Consider the following 23,736-nt stretch of genomic DNA (forward strand, 5'->3'; position numbering starts at 1 on the left):
GCACGCGCCGCCTGTCACACCGGGACGGGGGGGGGTGCAGCCCGAGAGGCCGCGCATGCGCCGTGCCCCCCTCCCGCCGGGACTGCGCTTTCCTCGCGGCGCCCCGTAGCTCGGCGCCCTCTGACCCCGCGCGGTGAGGGGCCGGGCCGCCATCTTGTGGCGGCGGCTCGGGGCTCGGTGAGGCCCCGTCGCGCCCCCCCCTCCCCGGGCCGAGCAGCCCCGCGCGGGGCCGGCCGCCGCCATGTCGTCCTTCTCCGAGTCGGCGCTGGAGAAGAAGCTGTCGGAGCTGAGCAACTCGCAGCAGAGCGTGCAGACGCTGTCGCTGTGGCTCATCCACCACCGCAAGCACGCCGGGCCCATCGTCTCCGTCTGGCACCGGGAGCTCCGCAAAGGTGGGCGGGGAGCGGGGCCGGGCCGGGCCGGGCCGCCCGGTGTGAGCGGGGGGGAGCTGGGGCAGGCCCGGCCGGTCGGCGGGAGGGGGAACCGGGAACCGGGGCTGGGGGCCGGGGTCGTGCCCCGCCGGGCCCAACGCGAGGGCTGCGTGGTGCTCGGCGGCCTCGGGTAGCTCCCGTGTTTTGGTGGCGGTCTTAGCCTTTGGTTCCGTGTTTCTATTTAGATGTACGTCATTTAGCCGTTATAGAGTCCCGCTAAGGAAGTCAGGGTTAAGCGAAGTAAGAGCGGTCGGTGGGGAGCGGTTACGAGCTGGTGGTGTCACCCAGAAGCACTCCGCGCTGGCTTACCTCGGGGATTAACCTCGTTTCCTACCGTAGCTGCCGGTAACTCCCCAAAGAGCTCCCCGTGCGGCTGGGAAGCTGCTGGTGTCGCTTTGGTGTCCCCCCTCCCCGAGGGGAGCTGTGACACGAGCTCAGGCGCTGCTCATCGCAGCCAGCAGCGGTAGCCCCGGGGCGTATCGTGCTGTGGGAGGCCCAGGTCGGGCTAATTTCTGCGTGTTTGTTAATTGGTGCTGCTTAAATCAAATGACTTTTTGAAAGGTCTCAGTGGGGCCTGCTGTGGAGTTAAGGGCTCTTATTGGCTCTCAGGCGTGCGTGTTCTTGGCTGTTGTGCTCTGGGGAACGGCATCTCCTGTGGCTTCTGCCCGTGGGGAAATAGGGTCTGGTGGTGGTAAGGTGAGGGAAGTCAGGGAATAAGGAGGAGGCGGGATGTTAGCACTGCACAGCGTTGTCTAGAAAAAACACCTGAGTCTCTGCAATAGTGTTTTCATGCAATTTTATTCTGTTCTGAATTAAGCAATTCTATACTTTTTTTTTCCCCTCTGGAGCTAAGTAATAAAAAATGTCTGTTGCGTTGATTTGTTGGTAGGTTAGAGCAGCTCATTTTAATCTTTACGTGTTCAAAGTTTAATTCTTGCAGTTATCTTCAGAGTCGAGGTGTTGCGTCCAAAAAGCGTTAAGCTCGTGATTATTTCATAAATCGATTAGGGGAAAAAGGCAGCAGAAGTTAAAAGATCAACAGCTACTTGACTTGAAAGCCTCTGACTTGCCATAGTAAAATGGAAATATTTTGACCTTTGTTTTTTAGGCTAAAACCGTATAAGCAACTTTGAAAATCATATTAATGACTTCAGGTAAAAGTGAGAAGTAAATGTTAACTCTCATTTTTTTTTTCCCTCCAGCAAAATCAAGTAGGAAACTTACTTTCCTATATCTAGCAAACGATGTCATCCAGAACAGTAAGAGGAAGGGTCCCGAATTTACTAGGGAATTTGAATCTGTTCTTGTGGATGCTTTTTCTCATGTTGCCAGGTATGTGGTTGTGTTACATATTTCTTCAACTTTTCTCTCTAGCGATTTGCATTCTTGTTACGCAAAGCTTAATGCAATTGGCTTTTTAGATATCAGAGATGTTCTTAAATATCAGGGATGTTCAAACCTTGTCTCTAGCAGAGACTAGGTTCAGGCTGCTTTGCACCTAGGAACTGTTTAGTGGTAATATTTCTCTTTGGGGAAACTTGTAAAGTTGCGAGGCACTGATTTGACATACTGACATTCTTTGTGTGCAACTTCTATACGCTTTATTTTAATTGTTGCCAAAAGATGTAGCAGCTCTGTGCATGGGTAGTGAAACTGAATAGTTGCATCTGTTTTTTGAAGCCTCTCAAGGAATGAATGCCCCGTTGTTGGAAGACTTTAAAACAGAGCTGGTATTTTAGGTCACAGCATCCTCCTCAGTGTTCCGGCTTGAGCATAGTTTCTTTTCTTGCATTACTTGTTTTAATGGTTATCTGATCATTGGCCTCCTTGTTAGGGGAAGGAAGAATTTTATCCCTAAAAGGGAAGAAGGGACGCAGCTATCCTATCAAAGAGAAACTATCGCTTAGTTAAAATTTTCTCTAAATAGCATGATAATTCTTATTATGCCAACTAAACAACTTTAATGTTCTTTGTGTTTAGTGGTACGCTGCTCTGGCTGGCTGGCTGACTTTCAGTGTGCTAGATGAGTGCATTTAAGTGCCTAATGATCCAAACAACCCGCCTTTTAATTGGGATGTTACTGATTGAAACAACTGTTTAAAGTTTAATACTTTGAATTGTAAACGTGTCAACTTGGAGATGTTTTATAACTCTCCTTGCAGGTCTGAAAGATAGCAAATTTCTTCCTTCAAAACTTTTGCCCATGTGCTGGGGAGGGAATGTGAGGCATGTTCAGGCTGTCTTTGGTTCCAGTAAAAGGGGAAAACCGGTCACAAATGTGTTTTACACAGTTTGTCTCATACAACGAGAGAATCTCTCTTGTACATGCAAATACTGCAATGGATGCAGATGCTAGCTTGGAAGATGCTCTCTTAAAAATACTATGTATATTTTTCAGCTGAACTATAACTATTTTCTAATCTTTGAACAGAGAAGCAGATGAGGGCTGCAAAAAGCCCTTGGAACGATTGCTTAACATTTGGCAAGAAAGGAGCGTGTACGGCAGCGAGTTCATACAACAACTGAAGCTTTCTATGGAAGACTCCAATAGCCCCCAAACTAAAGGTAAACGTGTACTGTTCTTGTTGAGTATTTCACTGTTTTATTTATTTATTTATTTATTCTTTAATCGGTATATGCTTTACTGAAAGAGTAGCAGTGAGGCGTTAAGCTCTGGGCTACTGTGGTTGAGTTATTGGCAGAGCTGGTCATGGAGATTCTTCAGGATTGTCTGGAGAGAAGTCTGATTTTGTCAGGCCTGTTGTTCCAGTTTGCAGGTGTGTTGCCTTGTGACTGGCAGTAAGCTTAACACCACGTAGCTTCTGCCTCGGCGCATGCAGGCAGAATATGCCAGGGCTGTCATCTGATGTGAAAAGAAGTAGGTAGGTTGCACAGAACTGTTGTGTCTACCCTGAGAGTTAATGTTGTTCTATTCTAAGTGTCTGGGAGTAGTCAGCGGGGTTATTATACTGGTTTATTCAATATTGTGTTAGTGCTTTCATTATGATATTAATTTTTAATATCACATAGTTTTATTAAAAAGCCCTTGCTGAATTATAATAAAATACACGAAAGCTGGAATATATGCCCAGAAGCTTGTCAGGTCTATTTTTTTCTTTTACCAGCTGAAGTCATTTGGAGAAAACATAATAACTTTTCATCATTTAACATCGTTAGAACATTGTGGTTATACCCTTAGTATTCAGTTTCTCATATCTGTCTCATGCAATGCAAGCTTCTTGTGGTTACTATACTTTCATACTTCTTCTGTAGCACTGACAATATTTAACGGGTAGTACCCTAACGAAAAGCAGGGAGCAGCAGCATGGTGCTTAAACTGTGGAAGATGGGCGTCATTAAAAATTAAGTGCTCTGGTCAAGAGAATATTTGTCTGCTCTGCAGTTAAAGATGGTGTCATTGTCTTCACGTTAGCCTGAATCAGACTGTTGCTTTGACCAAATTTTGCTCAGCTCCACGCAGAGGTACTGTACTTTGTGAGACAGTTATGGGTAAAGTACTCTTAGGCTGTTCTTGGTGAAAACAAGGAAGATAAGTCTAAGCCTTTTGCCGAGGTTGGTAATAATGCAGGCTGAATATGGAGACATACATCTGAGGCTGCAGTTGTGTTTTTTTTAACTTGCTTCTTGAGGCAAAATTACTGAAGGGGTGCTTTAGCAGCTTACAACGGAGACCTTCCAACTTAATGTAATTTAAGTGCTACGTTCAGAAAGTATTGCCTCCTGTCTCCCAAGTGCTGGGAGGACTGACTGACCCGACCGAAGGGATTCTCCCTTCGGTGTCAGGACAGCGGGGCGGACGCGACCTGCCACACGTGCCTCTGTCCTGGTGATGGGAGAGGGGCAGCGTGTTCTGGAGGGCTGGGACGTGTATGGTCTGTAAATGAAGTAGGTCGTGTTGTGTTTTTTTCCTGTTGTCTGCATGCAATGCGTAAGACAGCTGGTTGTTGTGGAAGGACAGAGCCTAGGTTCCTGAACTCCTTTTAAACTGATTATCGGAGGGTTTGAAACTGTTGATTTATTAAGGTACCTAGGTAAATTACACTTTTTTTAGTTAAACAACGTGATAATGTGTCCAAGAAGCACAGCTGCGGCTGCCAGGTGAATTGGCAGTGAACTGGTGCTCAGTGTCATCGGCTGCTGGGCTGATGGCATCAGTCAGCCCTGTACTGTTAGCCTCAGAACTTAAAGCTGCTTATGCAAAATCAGGCTCACACCGAGTGTAACGGAACTTTGGGGGAAACAATGAGAATGCATAACTGCTTTGTGCACACTTCGACTTGGCAAGGATCTTAGGTTTTTGTCTGGGTAATCGGAGACATTAATGTACTGTGTTCTACTTGAGAGACCAGCTCAGGCTTCTCAGGAGTGTGAATGCTGCAGTCTTCTTGTCAATTCGTTGTAAAAAAAAAAAAAAAAATAATAATTTTTTTTTCTTAATTTAAAAACTTGGAGTTCTCCTGACTTTTTTTCTTTGTTTTGACTGGCATGTTTTCAAGTTAGCTTCATAATCGTCAGATCTGTTTTCATAAGGGATTTTTATGGCTTTCTAAGATGAACTGGTTTTTGTCTGGTGGTCAGCGGCCTGTGTTGCAAAAGGCTTTGCGGTTACTCTATTCTGCTTTCAAACAGGCGAACGTAAGTGAGGTGGACAATAATGTCTTGTTTTACAGACATAATGTGTATCATAGAAGTGGAAAATGATGGTGTACCACTCCTCCAGAACCCTTCTGACTTCCTCTTTTTGTGTTCATCCAAGGAGATGTCGCTTAGAAATACTTAGTATCTTTAGATTGGTGCGAGGCTATGCTGTCAAAATTTTGAAGCACCGTAGGAGTATCTGGTGTTACGAGAGAGAGCATTCTCTTCTTCAGCCTAACACATGGCAACAAGCGTATGCAGATAGTTCTGTTTTTTCATATTGCGGTGTCTTACGTTATTGGGTCGGCAGGTGCTGCTTTCAGAAGAGGATGGTTGGCTCTGCTTTGCATTCAGAGCACCAGTTACACTTGGGATTACAACTTGCCAAACTAAAGCAGAGTCCTGTATCAGTGAGGAAAGACATCCGTAAAGCTTGGTGCGTGTTTCGATGGTGCAACCCACTGCTTGCTTGAGTAGTAGCAGGGCCCCAGATAAATGTGCGTATGGTGTCAGTTGGAGGCACTTGCTGGGTACCTGCCGCAGAACAGAATTGATTTAATGAATAATGAAGCTGGCCGTTAAGAGAGGTGGGGAGGTGACAGTACCAGCTCTTTCTAATCGTTCTATTCCCCAGTTTTTACTTCTTCATTGGTACAGCTTACTACCATTCCGTAGTCCTTCAGGTTACTTAAGGAAATACGCATATACATGGAAACGAACTTTCTGAATACTGGTATCTTGTTTTCAACTCTTAGTGTGCTCGTCAAGCTTGAATTTGCTTTCTCATTAATCTCATTTTTACTGGAAAGTTTCTTTTTACAAGGAGTAGGGAAGAGAAGAAGAACCCGTTTATCTTAAAGCATGGGAAAACTAGGTCTCTAGAGGGTTGATGCAAAATCCTTTAGGTAATATTATCTATATAGCTGACGTTCTCTTTTCATTGTCATTGTAATAAGCAGATGAAGGAAGTCCTTGAATGTGCTCTGACGTAGGAATGCCACCGTGTAACACAGAACTGAACTGCTACCCACCTGTGATGTCTGCGCTTATATTGCAAATTCAGGCATAGGAAGTAAGACCCATACTAAAATATGGAGAAAGACATCAGAGGGGAGCCAGCAGCGATGCTTGCAAGGAAAAACTATGGGTTAGATAGTTGGAAGGTATACTGGACCATTAGGTTTCTTTCATTTTGTATCTTCTGGTGTTTTGTGATGGTTTCCTGTTTTCTTTAGGAAGACTGTTTATTGTAGTTGTTGTATTTGATGTTTTGTCCTAAATTGCTTTCCAAAAGTGTGTCTTTCATATAAGGTTTCTTGGATCTTGTCTGGCTTTCCAAATTCCTGGAATTTAGAACCTAAAAATTACGAAAGTTTTGTTTTAGTTACAGCTTTGGGAGGGTTTTTTTGGTTATGCAGATTGAGGATGATAGCTCTGTCAACGTGCAAACAAAGCTCTTGAAAGGCAGGACAGCTGAATTTAAGTAAACAGTTATCTATAGAAATTTGGAAGTAGAACCCTCCTGTTTTACAAATTTGCCTGTTCTAGGAACTGAGTATCTGATTTAGTGGGGTCACCGTGTGTTTGCCTGTAGACAATTTTCTGCTCATGCAACTTGTCGTGCAGCTGTATGCTTAACTGTCAGAAAAGTCACATGGCGTAGCTGAGACGGATAAGTCGTGTAAATTAAGGGCTGCTTGATTTTTTTAATAAAAAATCTGAACCCCTTGTGTAGTTCCCTCCAGAGAAATGTATTACTTACATCGGGAGTTCCGTACAGGTTGTTTGGCTGCTTCTTGAGTGAGGAAGTGAACTTAACCAAGTGCTCATGAGTAAAGACAATGTGTTCATTTCATATTACCTTGAGATTACAAAAAAGCCCAAACAAACGTAACATTACTGTTTTTATTAGAACAAAGTTTGAACTTCCTAATTCTCCTCGTGAATACGTGTACACAGATTCCACAGTCAGTTCCTCTTCACCGTGAATTTGATCCTGGAGTCAAATCAATGAAGTTTCTTTACAACTAAAACTAGTGGCAAGAAATGGAAACACGGTGAAGACCCTAGATGGGAAGATCTCCCCCTTTGCCAGCTTATAGGAAAACTCACTTTATCACTAAAGCATTTGACACTATAAGTCTTCTCAAGCCACCAGATACAGTTTGAAGACTGAAAAGTCAGTTGGTGGAGAAATATCCTTACGATTCTCTCTGGATGCTCCTGACAGTGCAGCAGCAACAAGATCAACAACAGCCTGGCATTTCACTGCAAAGCTGTTATGTCAGCAGTTGTCAGTTGTTGTGGAGAAAAAAGGTGCTTTACTCTTTGAAGGCTTTTAGGGAGCAGTTCAATTTCTGAGCTGCGAAGACCCCAAAGGAAGCAGGAAAGCTGACTTCCACTCCAGTAGTGGCTTCTTTATCTTTTTTATGTCAGTGTCAGGAGTGTTTTCTTGATTTTCCTGGAAGATGCTGTCCATCTTCTCTAAGGGTACTTTGATTGTTTCAGAAGCTGTTATATACCACTGTTGAATTCTGATCAGTTTTAGATGCTCTTAATGTTTCTTTCCTCTTCTCTTGTTGGATTTGACAGGCTCTTTCAGATGTGTAGCAGCGGTTAAATTACTTCTGGCTAGTAGATTTTTGAGGGCCACCCAGGCAGGGTATGTTAGAACAGGATGCCAGGCGTAAATTATATTTCAGTGGTCCCTTTCTACCGTGTGCTCTTGAGTTTGAAAATAGATTTTTTTTTACCCCTATTTTTATGAAATAGAGATGGTGTTTGCAGGATTCTTCAGGGAGGTCTTCTGCTGCCCGTGTTTACCAGTGCCAGGGAGGACACAGTCCACATCGGCCTCACGCGACTTGTGCTCCAAAGTGCCTGCTCGCTCTGGGCTCCTTGTTCCTCCGGCTGCCGAGTCCCTTGGCTGCCGTTCGCATGCTCGGGGAGCGGCTGCTTTTTGGGCACGCTGGCTGCTGGCGCATAGGACTGCAGGTGTTCGTGCACCTATCTTCTGCTGCAAAGCCTTTCCAATCACACTCGTTGGATCTCATTGAGACAGAGAATTCAATGGACTGCCTGATCCTCTGTTAGTCATGAGCGAGCATAAAGTTGTCGTGTGGTAGGACAGCTGGCAGCACAGCAGGAACAGTTCTTCAGCAATTTGAATCCCAATTCTCATTCATGTTTTCTCTTCTGTGCTCTCTGTGGTCATGCGTTCCTATATTGGTTATCGTGTGTTTATCTTCTGTTGGTTAATTACTTTGGGCTAAGTGCATACAAGTGCACTTGTGAGTGTGTAAGTACTGATGGCACCTTGCACTGGGCTGTGTAACTTCATGTGCTGTTTGCCCGTTTTGCTGTCTGCACATCTTCTGTTCAGCTCTGTGCGTCTGGCTAACAGCCATTTCTCTTGTGAATCTGGTGTCTTGCTTGTTGGCCGTATTACCAAGCACTCTTCATCAGTTGTACGCATACAGTAGTTAGACTGTTGGTTTTTCTAGCCTAGGTAGCTTTGCTCTAGCATACATTAAAAATTAATTTGAAGATAGCTGTTTTCTGTGGTTCTTTACCTTCCATTGAGTTAATATGTTCTCTAATGGATGCATTTATTATTTGCCTCATGAAGGTCATTCACCTTTGTCACACGAGCAGGATTTCCTTTGACTTTCCCTCCATTAAAATAATGTTTTTCAGATATATGTCCCACCTGACAAGGCACACAAAATTTGGCATTAAAGACACCTTTCTGTGCTTCCTTAATATCTAGGCAGACTGATTTCATGTTGAATTAAGCGATCTCGGATTTTTCTGTGGTTCAAAGTATATACAGATTGTTTCTCTTTAACTCCGTGATTATCCTGGTAAGATTTGATTCGGTTCAAGAGATGTTCTCAGGACTCTGTCCTCAGCTTTTTTTTTTTTTTTTTTTTTGCAATTTACCCCAACTCTTACGAATTGTGGTGGCAAGTCTGGAGAATGGCCTGTCTTCTGAAGGCTCTGTAACTGGATCAAAGGCTGTGTTAAGACTTCTGACTCATTAAATAAACTGTCTTCTCTTTCAAGCTAAGGTGCAGTATACTAAGGTTCATTCATACTTTGTCTTGCTTTATGGAATTTATTTCTGAAGTGTTATGGGTTGCCTTGGAGACTGGTTCATGCTCAGTCCATAACTGCTGCTGCTGTCACACCGTGCTACAGAGCTTTAGTTTGACAAAGCTGTTCTGAAGTCTATTTTGATGGAAGAGCAAAAGGTTGAATAACCAGCAGCTATTCAGTTCATTGTGGGGCTACAGCGAGCATATGCTTGGTGCAAAAAACAACTTGATATTCTTCTGTCCATGTGTATCCTCGATCCGTGCTTCATTTCTACTGGTAGAAAATCCTTACCTGCATGCATGATATTAACCAGGGAATCTGAGCAGCGTTGAAGACCTGCCATTTACTGGCAAGTTAGGACATTTACTTGTCTTTCCTACTTCCACTGTAGAAGACACAAAGCTGTGTACAGTGCATACTGATACGAAGACTGTATCCTTGTAGTTAGAGTACATGCATGCACAGAGATACCTGTGTGGGCAAAATCAGCCTTTTCTTGCTGTTTTTTATTTGATTATTTGGAGTATGATGCCAATGTTAGAGTCCATCTGTGGTCATCTTTCACTTTAGAGGAGCCTTACCATCAGAGCACCTGGTACAGCTTATTTGAAGTAGAGATGGTTACGGTGGGCAGATCTGGTATCCAAATGAGTTGCTTATGTGTGTCTTTAGTTGCAGAGGAGAAGAAGTCTTTAAAGCGGACTTTTCAGCAAATACAAGAGGAGGAAGATGATGATTACCCTGGGAGCTATTCACCCCAAGACCCTAGTGCTGGGCCACTGCTGGTATGTAGGATGGGTGGACAGTGGGAGTTCTGAAAGCCACCTCCTGTGTGGTACCACCACCAGGTGGAGCTGCCAACAAGTAAAATGTTTAATGGAGAAGTTCTGTTGGGGGTTGAGACATCAGTGTGACGTGGGACAGATTCTTTTTTCATGTTGAAACTGCCAGTTCTGAGTGATTTCATGTAGTCCAAACTAAGGTCTGAATATTGCTACCAGTAAAGAATCTCAAAGGACTGGTAGAAGAACAAACTATATTTTTAATTATTTCTAACATCAGAGTGTAATCTCTCAAAGCCAAAGCTGTAACACAGAACGTTTTTTTTGGGGGGTGGGTAGGACATATCTCTCCAGGTGTGTATTAAAAAGCTCAACCTTTGATAGATTTTTATGGAAGTTGGTTAGGAAAATCAGTTTTGAAGACTTTTTTGAGGCTGACTTATTAGTGGTGTGGAAATAATAGGAATGAGAGGATCATTCTGACCATTTAAAGCTGCAAAATGAACATATGTTAAATCATTGTCTATTTGAGAAGGATGCAAGAAATTACACCATCCATCTGGTAAACTTTGAAAAATAAAAATAAATCATCATTGTCAAAGAAATGAGCGAGTGTTTTTTTTTTGGTTTTACCTCCAGATGCAATACAGCTTATGGTTTCTTTTGTTGATAAACATTGTATTTGTTACTGTTGGAAAGCATTAGTAGTTTGCAAATTAGTAGTAACTATTAGGCAATGGACTGTAATGTTCAGATGAAACCGTAAGACTCCCATAAATATTTATTTTTTTTCAATGTTTTTATTAGTTTTTCAAACTAACTATTGAAAAGCTGTTTAAACGTCAGTGTTGTTTAGAGGGCAGGCATTCAAAATCCAAAAACCTCCTATTAAACAAAGAAACGGAGTGCTTTTTATTTCTGCTTATGGAGTCTCCCCCCACCATTCCAGAGCGTAGAGGAAATATGTTGGGCCAGGGGAGGTGCTCTTAATGCTGTCCTCATCCATGTTCTTTTTAAACTAGGGTATTTTTTGAGTGTATTCATTTAAACTGACATTTTTCTCAATGCATTAAAACAGTTGAGAACTGAAATTCTCAAGAATTGGCTTCCAAGGAGCCAGTTCTGCTAAATGAGGATAGTGATGTCTTTGCAAAACAGGGACAGTATGAAGTGTGCTTTAACAGCGATGTCTTTCATTGTAGCTGTAGTTCTGGTTGGTAACCAGTTGTGAAATTCTAAAACTTGTAGCTGTAGACATTTGACACAGTTGTATTTGGACTGATACAAAGCTGGTTTTTTTCCAAGTTGTAATGCACCTGTGGAAATTAACAACAGGGTGCATTTATGCTCCTGCCAGTTTAAGAGAGTGTCAAAAAGATGATCGGCTAACAGAAATAGTCCACATTTCATGCTACGCGAAAGTCAGGTGGTTGTTCCTCAAACTGGCCTGATGGTGTACTTCTAGGCTACGTCTTGAATGGTCGCTGCTCTTAATTAGAATGAGAGGTTTTCCACTGCAGAATCTTGAAAAAGATGATCCTACTCCAATTATGCATGTCACTAAACACTAGAATATTGTAAACTTAGTGAATATCCTCTCTGTAAGGAAGTACCTGTTTAAAAGTTACTTGCAAAAAATATTCTGAAAATGGTTGGTTTTAAAAGTAGGTGATTTCACATGGAGTGGCTACATCCACAGGAAGTGGCAGAGTAGTAAACCTGGTTTTAATGTTAGCTAACTTGCCTTGTAGACTGAGGATTTGATCAAAGCCCTACAGGACTTGGAAAATGCAGCATCAGGAGACGCAACAGTGCGGCAAAAAATTGCTTCCCTGCCTCAGGAAGTTCAAGACGTTTCATTACTGGAGAAAATTACAGGTATGAAACTGGAAGATAAATGGATCCAAAGAATAACTGTAAGAAAATCTTTGATTTCTAAAGAATTACAGTATACAGGGAGCAGACTTCTGCTTTTATGTCCTTGTTTTGTAGTTCTTGGGTAATTAATGGATTTTGATTTTACTTCATAGGATTTTAAATGAAGCTTATCTAATTTTTTTTTCCCTGCCTGGACCAAGATTTTTGTGCTCAGAGAACATCAACAGCATTTTGCAAGAATGTAAGGGAAATATGGCCCGAGTTCTCAAATGGATGTGTTTGATTTTGAACACTTTGACTGTTAAATATTCTTGAGTGTTATCAGACTATCCTAGTGTACACATACTCATTGATTGTTACAGAAAAGGAAACTCACTACTCCCATACGTCTTTATTTAGTCAGTCTTTATTTAAACTGACTTTTGCAATTTTATTTGAAAAGTAATCTTGAACTGATTTGACTTTTATTCCTGGAAGTAGTTTAATTCAGAACTCATTATGAACTGTCACTTTTCCAGTCCTTTGTAATATAATCTTGCTGCGTCCAACAGTGAAGAGTGGTGTGCAATTCATATGGCTTGTATTGATTTATTAGGAGTTATTATAAAATAATAAAAGAGGAATTAAAATGTGCATACCATCTGATTTAATTTCCAGAAGTACAGCCTGAAGTGTTTAATTAACCTGGTTATAGAGAATAACTTCATAGCTTTTCCCCACTCCATATCATTGACATCTCTGCAAGATGCACCTGATTGCATCAGTGTCTGAAACCCCCCATTCTTGAGTTTCTAGTCCTGCCCATTTCCTTTATATCCCCTGTGATTAGAACTCTTATTTTCCTATCAAGCCAGAAGTGTGCTTGAATGAAATGTTAATGTGCGTGTTGTTGGTGAATTGTGGCCCTTCTTCCAAAGATAGAAGGTTTTAAACTTTGTCCTCTAAATTACCAAACACTTTTTCATGTAGACAAAGAGGCAGCCGAACGTCTTTCGAAGACTGTGGATGAAGCATGCCTGTTACTAGCGGAGTACAATGGCCGGCTGGCAGCAGAGCTGGAGGACCGGCGCCAGCTGGCACGCATGCTGATCGAGTACACGCAGAATCAGAAGGATGTATTGACAGAGAAGGAGAAGAAACTAGAAGTGAGTACGGGTTAAACCAGCGCCAGCAAGCCGACTGTCTCACCAAACAGTCCCAGTTGACTCCAAATGTATGTGTGTATCTAAAAGATGATAATTGTAGGTGTTATGTTTCCATTTGGAGTAAAACTGGGAGGAAAGTGGTGTAAAAACTCTGAAGAAAACATATAGGTTCTGATGTTCACAGTATTAATGTTTTACTACACGTTGACTTTGGGAGGCCCAGAACTTTAAAAACCTATCAAGAAAAGTAGGCTCATTTAACAATTCTTTTCTTTCAGGTATATTAATTTTTAATGAAATCCCCATTTCCAAATGAAACCCCCATTCCCAAGAAGCCAAGATCTTTGCCGTAATCAGCTGGTTTTTTGGTTGGTGTGTTGTGTATTTTCCTTATGACTGCATGCTCTTCATCTGCCTTCCTAGCCTCTACTTGGTAAAAGAGGTGCAGTTTAAGCAAGCTCTTCCAGTCTTTAACAGACACTTTTACCTACAGCTTCTATGGTAGAATATAAATTGGGCTGATACCAAAGGATGATGACTTGCATTTCCTGCCACAGCTCTCTTGAGTAAAGAGGGCATGAAACTAAAAATGGGACTGCTCTGGCTGGACCTGACCATCAGCTACAAGCCCTGGAGTGAGCGTGCACAGGCTGCAGCTGACAGACATTTATCTGAATGCTCTTTCTCAGGGGAAGTTCTTTCAGCACTGCACCCTGGGACTAGTATGGAAGTTTAATTAATGATTTTGGTTGTATGTCACTCTACCATCTGTTAAACTGCCCCTTGGCGACACATTAAGGGCTTCCTCTACACTGTCGGCTGCTGGTTATTAGGAACAGCTGTTGCTGGGTGGGACATGAGTTGCTGTAGAGGACAAAGTCTTCTGGAAGGAGACTGTGTGTAGCAATTGCAAGTTCTGTTTACTGTCATGACAAACCTAATTCTGTAACAGCTAGGCAACATTGTTCCGAGGTAAACTTCATTTTGAATGTATTCTTTGTCATGTGTGGTTATACTGGAGTTTCTGAATGTCTTATGACTGTGAACATTGCTTTTCCAGAGCAACATTTTTTCCAAATCAGCCAAACAAGTGCTGATGCTGTATTCAGAATTAGAGTTGATAGTTAATAATTCTGTTAGCTTGGTTAGCTTGAATTTCTTTAGCTGTAGCATCTGTCTTATGATTGAGACATTAAAAGGCACTTTCAGACAGATAAGAAAGATGCCATAAAAACAAATACTTTTTGGCACAGATTCACTGAATACTAGTGGAAATCTTAGGTCAGTTTTATTTCCTTGCTGAAAGGAGGATGCCTGGCTAATAGAAACTTCTTTATTTTTATATACATAAATGAAAATGTGATACATATTGCTGTTTATTTTTTTTTTTAAAGGCAGTTGGCAACCTAATGCACAGCAATGTTTTCAAAAGCCCTAAACAATCCATAAATACATTTGAGTTGGCTTGGTACAATGTTAAACTCTCTAGTGCACAACCTGAAATTGTTGTTTTTTGTTTGTTTTTGAAAATGTGCTGTTGGTAAGTTGGTGCTGTTGTTATTTGAAAACTGTAACTCTGCCAGAGTCAGAAATGTAATCCTGAAAATGTAGCAGTTCCCTGAGCAAGCTGCTCTGTTGATAGGAATAATCCTGTGGGTGGTAACGGGATGGGTTGCTTGTACCCTTTTGAGTAAAAACACATTTTTTAATATGTTGGAAACTAAAGAATGATTTTATTAAATCGTTCAGATAGTCTGTCATTCTGCTGAAACAAGGTGGTCTTAGTACTGTAGAAGTCTAAAATTCTTTGCAGGAAATGCAACTCCAGTATTTATTCAGCATGAAGGCACAATTCATATTCATGTCAAATCTCACATCTTAGCTGAGGCATGTTGCCCGATTAAAGCACTCCATTGTTCTTGAGTGGTGGAGGGTTAATAAATAATGGCAAGTGTTGGTTACAGATGTGGCAGGCCAGATCTACTTATCAGTTTTGTTTGATGTTCTCACGGAAACGCAATTGATAAGGGCCTGGATGTTTCTTTGTAGCGCTAATAAGCATTTTAATAGAAGTATCAAAATTCTTGCAGCAATTAGGGAGTTTATTAAAACCCCAAACATTTTCTTAAGGAAAGGCTGAAATAAGGAAATAATTTAAAACATTTTAATTTTAAATATCTTCTTACTGAATGGCTTGCTCTCTCAAAATATCTTTCCCTGAATCTTTGGTACTATTGACTGTAACTTTTGCCTCGTGTGGAGTTTCCTAATGCTCAAATGAGACAGCACTTTCAGACAGAAGGTGGATTGTTTACTTTGCTATCCAAATCTAGTCAGGGCTGCTAGTTGGGGAATGGAGGTTTCTGGTGTTAATGTGACTCAGGGTTTTGTTTTAAGATATGTAAGTGCCTGATTCAAAAATCACTGTGGCTATTGCTTGCATTCTATTTGCATGCACAGTGAAGTCTTTCACTGTGATAGTAAAGAAAGTAGGTAATCCTTATCTATTGAAAAGCAGCTTTTGCTGTATAAAGAGCTACAGTCGTTCACTAATCCTGTTAATGCTATCCCTCACGAAACACAGCAAATTCTCAAAGCATATACATAAACTCAGTATATTTATGCCTACTGAGCTAGTGCTGAAAATACTATGTGATGCCAAAACGCTGGGATGCAGAGCTCTTGTCGTCAGTTGTAGCAAAGCTGATTATCAAAGGACAGTATGCTGAGCAAGGTGGTCTTGGACAACGAATTACTCTGCAGCATGGATGAAGACTACCATGAGTAAGGGATGAACCAGCGTAGCACTAAGAAACACTGGTAGTTTGAAGGGAGAAATCTAAGGCAGAGCCTGGAGGTCATAACTTATGTACAAACTCTGCTTTTGAGATAGCGATTTCCAGGGTGCAGTTGAAAACTTGGAAGTGTAATAATGAGGGTTGCTTTATTGAAAAAAGATTGTGGTGATTTGATTGGAGAATAAGGGAAAAATGAAGTTGGTGTATTCTTTGTAAATGTGCAGCAGGCAAATAGAAAAAATCCAGGGAATCGGTTTGTGTAAAAGCTGAAATGTGGGGGAGATCTGAGAGCACTCCCATGATGCTGTACCAAATGACTGAAATTAAGTCAACTAAATAGATGGGACCGGAAGAATCAAGTGAAAGTAGTGCTAGAACATGGCAAATCCTGGAAGCCTGGTGGTTAGTTGAAATAACTGCTAACAACAGAAAATTCAGAGTAGGTGAAGATGGGTATTTCAGTCTTACGGGGAGAAGGAAAAAAGGAGAGAGGAGCATGTGCATTCAGAATTCTTACTTTGGCTTGCAGCCAGTGGTGCTGAGTTGTTTTTTTTCTGTGGGCCTTCCACATGTCTTCTGTACCTGTGTTTGTTTAAAAAAAAAAAAAAAAGGTGACGTGAGGAACATACTGTGGTATATACGGGGGTGTGTGTGTGTATACCTACAAATATAAATATAAAAGAACATAGTGGAACATAGTGTATTTAAATTCCACTTTAGAGGAATATTTTTGATAGTTCACTACACCAGAAAAATTGTGACTTAAAATCTTGCTTAGAGCTGTGGCTGTTGTTAGTTTTTGGGCTTTTCGTAATGGTCATGGTTTCAAGGCAGCTGTGAGGTGTTTGAGCTGTGCCCACGTGAATTTCCAAATCCTCTTTGCTAATGCACCTCTGAAGGGTGAAGTACCTCAGCAGTCTCAGGGTTCTCTGGACTGCACAACAGCTTTCTTGAAATATATTTTAGTTCTGCAGGTTAATATGCAATTTATTGTCGTATTGCTTCCAGTGCTTAGGTTTTTGTTGCATGTCACTGTTGCCATGTCTTTGTTTCCTCGCAGACAAGAATTTTGGGCTGTGGTGTATTAATTTCAGTGGTCTATGCGGGGAACAAACGTCGAAGTTTTAGTTTTTTGACCGGGAAACGAGTGTCAGCATCTGGCATCCATGCGAGGAGCAGGAGGTGGCTGTGGGAGCCAGGCAGCAGAGGTCTCCTGCTCTGCACCCTGCTGGGGCAAGAGCGCAGTGCAGAGGAGCACCCAGACAGCTTGGGTTGTGCTGGAGCTGGTGGAACTGACCTGCCTGGTTAACGTGGTCAGTGAGTGACGGTGTGGCAGTGCTCCCAGCTGCGAGCCACGGTCATGCCTGTGGGCGTGGGGTGAGGAGGAAGGCTCTTCCGTAGTGTCCGGACAAACTGTGCCTGAGGGCCTTGGGCTCCGGATCAGACCTTAAATGTGTCTCGTCTCTCACTTCTGTGCAGTTGGATTTGGGTAGAAATAAGCAAGTTTATGGGTAATTCATGTTTTGTTTCCTGTTCTTTTCTCTCTTGATTTTTGTGTAAGTGCTTGTCGGCTACCTTCTTTTGACTAAGACTGCTTCTGTCCCTGGGACCGTAGGGTTTCCTTTCAAGGCAAAACCGTGTCTCCTCTGCTTGCAGACAAGCCCTTTAAAATTTGCATTCTGTGAGGTTTGGCTGGTTATAACTGATGTGGAGAATGGCTCATATCAACATGACAGGAAGAAAAACTGCAGTTTTATAGTGTTCTAGTAAGGCGACTTCTGAATGAAGCGCTTCCATCAGGTTCATTCAGGGGTGTTTAATTCTGATTTTGTGATTGTTTCAAGGTCTGAGCATCTAATTCACTTGGACAGTGGGGATGTAGAATCCAGCATACTGAAAGGGAGTGTTGATTAGTGAAGGCATTCATGTGGCGCAGTGCCAGATTTTCTGTATCAAAGTCCTGCTTACAGCAAAGATCTCATTATTTTGCCTAAAAAAGGCAAACAGCATCCAAATACTATTAATCTTAATAAAAGCCTACTATGCAGCAAGGCAATTAGCTAGACTCACGGAGGACAAACTAAGACCTCAGAAAGCAGCGATTTCTTCTAAGTGCACCTCATTTTTGGGTGGGGTTTGTAGGCTAGGTGGACTTTATGCAGAAATCTGCAATGTGCAGTTTCAAAGCACGTCATGTAAGGCGGCTGAATGAAAAACTTGCTTCCAGAGTCTGTGTTGCAGAATCTGGCCGCGACTTGGGTTGTGGAAAAAGAAAAGCCCGTGAGCCTGAAAGGAGGTTACGTGTCCCTGCTTCTTACGCGTGCTCCTGAAGATGACGAATGGCAAATCCAGATGAGCGTGCCCTGCTCTGCCTACGGAGATAACGGGACCCAGGATAACGTCTTGCTGGTGGCGTTTCTTCCATGTCGCAGAGGGACCTCAGTGAGCAGCTGTCCAGAAGCAGTGGCTGCGTCTGGGCTCTGTCTCTGACACCCTGCCTTTAGGTCACTGCCTTGTGCCCGCTCTGTTCCTCCCAGGTGCTGCAGCTCAGTCAGCAGCCCCCGGCCCAGGGGTGCTCCCCAGCCGCTCTCCTTCGCCGCTCTGCGGTTGTCAGCACGTTTCGGTACCAGAGCAGGTGGAAAGTGTTAAGCACATAGGAAGCACAGTTCTCAGAACGCAGTCTGTGGTGCGTATCGGATCTGCCCAGCAAGCGTTCATCTCTTCTAGGAAATCTTGATTCCTGGATTACTCCATTAGAACATTGTTCCCATTCCTGAATGTCGTGACCTTTTTCTGAGCCAGTGTTTAATGTATTTGAGGCTGGTGCTACTTCTTTCTTGTTTGTTTTTCTTGAAAGGATTTAGGCCTTCCTGCTTTAACCAAAGCTTTTGTGTAGACTAGTTAACAACTGCATTAATCAACTAGTAAGGTAGAATTGCACAGATATGGTTTTAAGGTGACTTGATTTTTTTTGTCATCATATGTATAAAAGACTGTGTTCAAAGTAAGAAGGTATTTCTGGTAGGATATAAGTTTGAAATAGGCTGTTAAAGGTTATTCTTATGTGGGGCTGGCTGGGAATTTACAGAATGTATTTACATAGCCATTCCAGGGGTATGCTGAGTTGTTGCAATCAGTTTTGCTTCTCACTATTCTAATTCAAAGTAATGAAACAAAGAGAATGTAAACTCATTGCTTGTAACCCTGCAGGATCTGCTCGCTTTGATATTTGGGAGAAGGTGAAGAGAATTTCCATCATTGAGAAGGTTAGAAAGATTGGATTAAAGTTGTAAACCCTTCAGAAAGACGTTTTGATTAAATGTGCACCTAGTTTTATTTGATCTTCAAAGATGAAATTCTGTTCTCTGGTAAACTGTCTTCTCTTTGCCAAATAACTAAGAAATAAAGTATGTTAATGCTACAACTGGCTTTATGGAAACATTTTATGTACTTTTTTCTTAGTTTCATTGTTTCCCGCATTTTGGGGATGCCCCCTGCCAAATGACATGCCTAATCAAGTAAAAGCTGGTGCATTCGAGAAGAAATGATGTAATACTGTTGTTTTAATTATTTAAACAGCTGTTTTTTGTGATTCCAAACACTTACATAACTCAAAATATTTCAGAACTTTGAAAATGGTACAAATAGCAATCTTTAATTGTGATTCTGTATTTGATAACTTGAGTTTGCCTGTTCTTAAACTGCCTTTAAACGTGATTTAACAAGGTAACATACTTCCTTTCATTTTCAGGGTCCAAACTCTTCCTCTGACTTCTCATTATGAAATACAGATCACTGTTACCTGGTTTCTTTTAGATTGTAGAGACTTCTGAGAAGGGGTAGAAATTTCTTAGAACCATAGAATATCTCAAGTTGGAACAGACCCCCCAGGATCACCAAGTCCCACTCCTGGCTCCGCACAGGACCACCCAAAACCAGACCCCGTGTCTGAGCGATGTCCAAACGCTCCTTGAACTCCGTCAGCTCGGTGCTGTCACCTGGGGAGCCTGTTCAGTGCCCGACCGCCTCTGGGTGCAGAACCTTCCCCTGACACTCACCTGACCCTCCCCTGCCGCAGCTCTGTGCCGTTCCCTCGGGTCCTGTCCCTCCCTAACAGCTTCATGTCCTTGTCCCGGGGTGCCACCCCTGCAGCTCACTGCCCGATGGAGCCCCCAGATCCCTTTCCGTGGGGCTGCTCTCCAGCCTCTTGTTCCCCACTTTGAACATAGACCCAGGGCTGTCCCGTTCCAGGTGCAGAATCCACCACTTGCTCTCGTTGAACTTCCTGCGGTTGGTGATTGCCCGGCATTCTAGTCTATCAAGATCTCTCTGCAAGGCCTCTCTACTCTCAAGGGAGTCAACAGCTCCTCCTAATTTAGCATCATCCACAAACTTGCTTAGTGTGCATTTGGGTCCTGTGTCCAGGTTGTTTATAAACACAGTGAGGAGCACTGGATGTAAAATGGGAGTTTGAATGTTCAGTCCAAACCTTGTTTGTGGAAAAAAAATGCTTGCAAGTTTTGTCAGGGGTCTTCAACTTACTGCTTTTCTCTCTGTAGTAGAATTCTGAAAACTTCGGCGAGTATATTTTGCTTGGTTTTAACCTAGTGTGCACATATCTTTCTCTGATGTACATTTAGTGATCATACATTTATTTCTGTGTTGTTTGCTAACGTGCCAGTCTAATGCTAGAGCCATTCTGGTTGCTAACGTGAGTCTTCTATCTGATGGCAAGAAGAGGAGACCGTATTTCACAACAGATGTTTTAGATTTAATGACTGAAAATAGAAGATCTGATTATCTGAATATTCAAAATTGATCAAGTTGGAGGGGGGAGCATTTCAGCATAATAGTAATACCTCTGGTATTCCTCATCCTGCTGCTTTTGTCAGTAGGGTGTATCTGAGCAGCGGTATGTCAGTGTTGCTCCTTTGGCTGTGGGCAAAAGTCAGTTGTCTGGGAAGAACATAAGAATAGAGCAGCTCTGTAATGACAGTTCTATCAAATATTCTACTAGGCCCCAGTGGGTGCAAATTTTTGAGCCTGTACATGCTTTCTGTTGAAGTAACACATCAAGAATAAGGGTTCTGGGATGCCAAAGCTTGCGGACTTCCCATTGATACCAGGTTATGAATTTGGGTGCAGATGCTAGTTGTGCCATGATTAGCTAAAAACACTGTAAATTAACTTGTTTTTAATTTTTGGTCTCTTCTCTCTTCTTTTCCTCAGGAATATAAACAGAAGCTTGCTCGGGTAACCCAGGTCCGCAAGGAGCTGAAATCCCACATCCAGAGCCTTCCAGATCTGTCACTGCTGCCCAATGTCACAGGAGGTCTGGCACCTCTGCCATCTGCTGGTGACCTGTTTTCAACAGACTAGAACAAATGATGTCCCCCAGTTTCCATTATTACCAGCAAAAGTAAGAAGACTGGTGTTGGCTTGAAATCCAGTCTTCCAAGATCTACCGTAGGAAGGAACTTGCAGACCCTGCTTTGAACCTCTTGGCTGCTCATGCTCACGCTCTCTCTGTGTACACTGGCTCACACTGAGGGGAGGATAAAGAGTGAGTTTTGTGAGCTCTGAAGGGAGTGGGGACAGTCCATATAGGCAAACTTTTTTCATATTTTTTCCATACTCTTTTAGTTTATTTGCTCTTAGCACTTGTTACCCCCACAAAAGTCATGAGAATCATGTACGTATATATCTGGAAAGTTTTCAAGGAAATGTTGACCATATAACATTTTTCTCTGTAAAAGTATTGTATTATTTCCGAATGTCTTGTCTGTTTTAGTTGGGTTTCTGAACCTCATATCTGAAAGCAGTAGAGTGGCTAGTGGGCTTCATAGGGGTGCGTGCGTGTGTGTGTGTATGCAGGTACTGTACCATGTCAGTGAAAGATGAAGGCATCTACTGAACAATAGCACAAATATTTTTCTTAAATCTACAGTTCTTCGTACTGTTTTAGGCCTGACATAAAAGATAGTTCCTATTTGGCATGAACATAAATTGAAACTCACCACAGGCAATAAAAATAAACAGCTTTTCTTTGTGAATTAGAGAGCTTCATAATTTACACTCTGAGCGATGCAGAACTGGATATTACCTAAACAAGGGTGGAAGTAAATTTTGTTCTAGCTACCTTAGATTTATACCACATTTTTCTTCTTCATTATACAAACGTAAATGGTCACAGAAGCTTTGGTTTACCTGAGAGGTTAGAATGGTGGACTGCAGCGGGTGATATCCCAGTGACAGGCACTGTCTGCTCTCTGTAGCTTTAGTGATTTTTATTTGATGAACAGAAGTTAAATGTGTTATAAATATTTATACAGAAAACAGACCCATATATATGCACATACCCTGCATGCACATGTGCCATGTCCATGCATGTAGATATTAGGATGCACTTAATTTTGTGTCACAGATTATTGTGAGTTGATTTTAATACTAGGGGGAAAAAAAAATTAAAATACTCTTAATTCCATTAATTTGCTAGCTAATGTTTTAGCTGCCGTGGATGTAGTTAAATTTCGGTTTGTGTGTTAGGTCTATCAAGCTGGATTCTGATCACTGAAAAGCATTCCAATTTGGATAACAATTCTGCTTAAATTTATCTGTCACTCTAAAACACCTTAAGTTTCTGGAAACACTTGATCTGACAACACAGGCTCTGTAACACAGAGGCTGAAATTAGTCAAAGTGGTGTGCTGTGTTTGTGCCTCCCTATAGTCTTAAGCTGCTGTTCTCAAAGACATGAGAGGAAACCTGCAGAAATGCAAATCTTGTTCTGTGTTCGCATTAATTTATTTTACAGGGTATTCAGTTGCCTATTCAGCATTCAGTTAAAGCAAATACATTTTTGATCATTTAATTGTTAAAAAGCTCATGTGCTTTTTCTTACTGACACTTCACTGTCCCTCTTTTCTTTTTTTTTTTTAAAAAGAAACTTCTTGCATCCTTACTGCCCAGCCAAGAAATGTGCTTTTCTTTTTAGTTTACGGGAAATTTTCTAGTTGCAAAACTATTTTTTCCATGAATTGGGTTTGATCATAAAACCATTTATGGTCCAAACAATATTTAGATAAAGCACTGTATATTCTTTTTGCTTTTGCCAAAAAACAACAACCCTCCCAAATCAAACCCAAACAAAAAGATTAATTTCTATCCTGTATCAACTCATGGAGTTACCCTGAGATTGTTTTAACCAGTTATTGTTTTGACTATGGATTGAATGTGTCCATTATAAGACGGGGAAAAAAAAAGCTGTTATAAAAAAATGTAGACGTGTTGACATCTCATGCTGTTTTTTTGGGCAGATCTCGTGTGAGAAAGTTGTATGTCTTTTTTTTCTTTTTTTAATTGAAATGTTTTGATTTTTTTTTCCAAATATATGTGTGTGTTTTATTTTGCTTAATTTAAAAGAAGTCTCATGGTTTTTAATTTTATTTGTTTTACTTTTGGGGCAAAGGGCCTCTGGTGAAGTGGGTTAACATTCTCTCAAGGTTAAAACAGATTTCCCTGAGGTGCGTCCTTTTTTAACAAAAGTTTAAATCTGTATATTAATTGATTTAGGACTTTAGACATATAGGCTGCTATTTGTGACAGCAGTATATTCTGAAATGTCTCATAGATATATATTTTTGAATAAAGAGGGTGTCGTTGAATAGTAGTGGTTTTACTTTTTTATTCACAATGCAGGTGTTGCTCTGGCACGCTGTGGGTTTTGCTCTGTTTTTTTCTTTTTTAACAATAAAGAGGGTAGTGACTGCTGAACAGACCGTATATTAATATATTTGTAGCTGTAGATTATCGTTTGTCAAATGAGTAGTTACATTTTATAACAGCATATAAACCAAATCAGTGTACAACTTTCTCAGGTCATTTCTGCAGCAAAAATAAAATATGTTCCCCTGGACTAACCTCAGATGTGAGGGGCACGAGATAT

At 41.7% G+C, this 23,736-nt stretch overlaps 1 protein-coding gene across 3 annotated transcripts; it reads left to right on the plus strand.

Moving 5' to 3' along the window:
- Positions 1 to 25: 25 nt before the first annotated feature.
- Positions 26 to 23,455, plus strand: RPRD1B (regulation of nuclear pre-mRNA domain containing 1B). 3 transcript variants are annotated; one of them, XM_083802011.1, is made up of 8 exons: positions 26 to 392; positions 1,634 to 1,763; positions 2,863 to 2,996; positions 9,861 to 9,973; positions 11,722 to 11,848; positions 12,818 to 12,993; positions 19,002 to 19,057; positions 21,021 to 23,455. In XM_083802011.1, exons 1-7 carry the CDS (start codon positions 242 to 244, stop codon positions 19,032 to 19,034), a joined length of 864 nt encoding a protein of 287 aa, XP_083658137.1. In that variant the 5' UTR covers positions 26 to 241; the 3' UTR covers positions 19,035 to 19,057; positions 21,021 to 23,455. The 3 variants fall into 3 exon arrangements, with proteins under 3 accessions (XP_083658137.1, XP_083658135.1, XP_083658136.1); XM_083802009.1 differs by lacking the exon at positions 19,002 to 19,057; XM_083802010.1 differs by lacking the exon at positions 19,002 to 19,057 and having other exon boundaries at positions 9,867 to 9,973.
- The last annotated feature ends 281 nt before the right edge of the window (positions 23,456 to 23,736 follow it).

The sequence above is a fragment of the Anser anser genome (genome assembly GCF_964211835.1).
Source record: "Anser anser genome assembly, chromosome: 16".
Classification (NCBI taxonomy): domain Eukaryota; kingdom Metazoa; phylum Chordata; class Aves; order Anseriformes; family Anatidae; genus Anser; species Anser anser.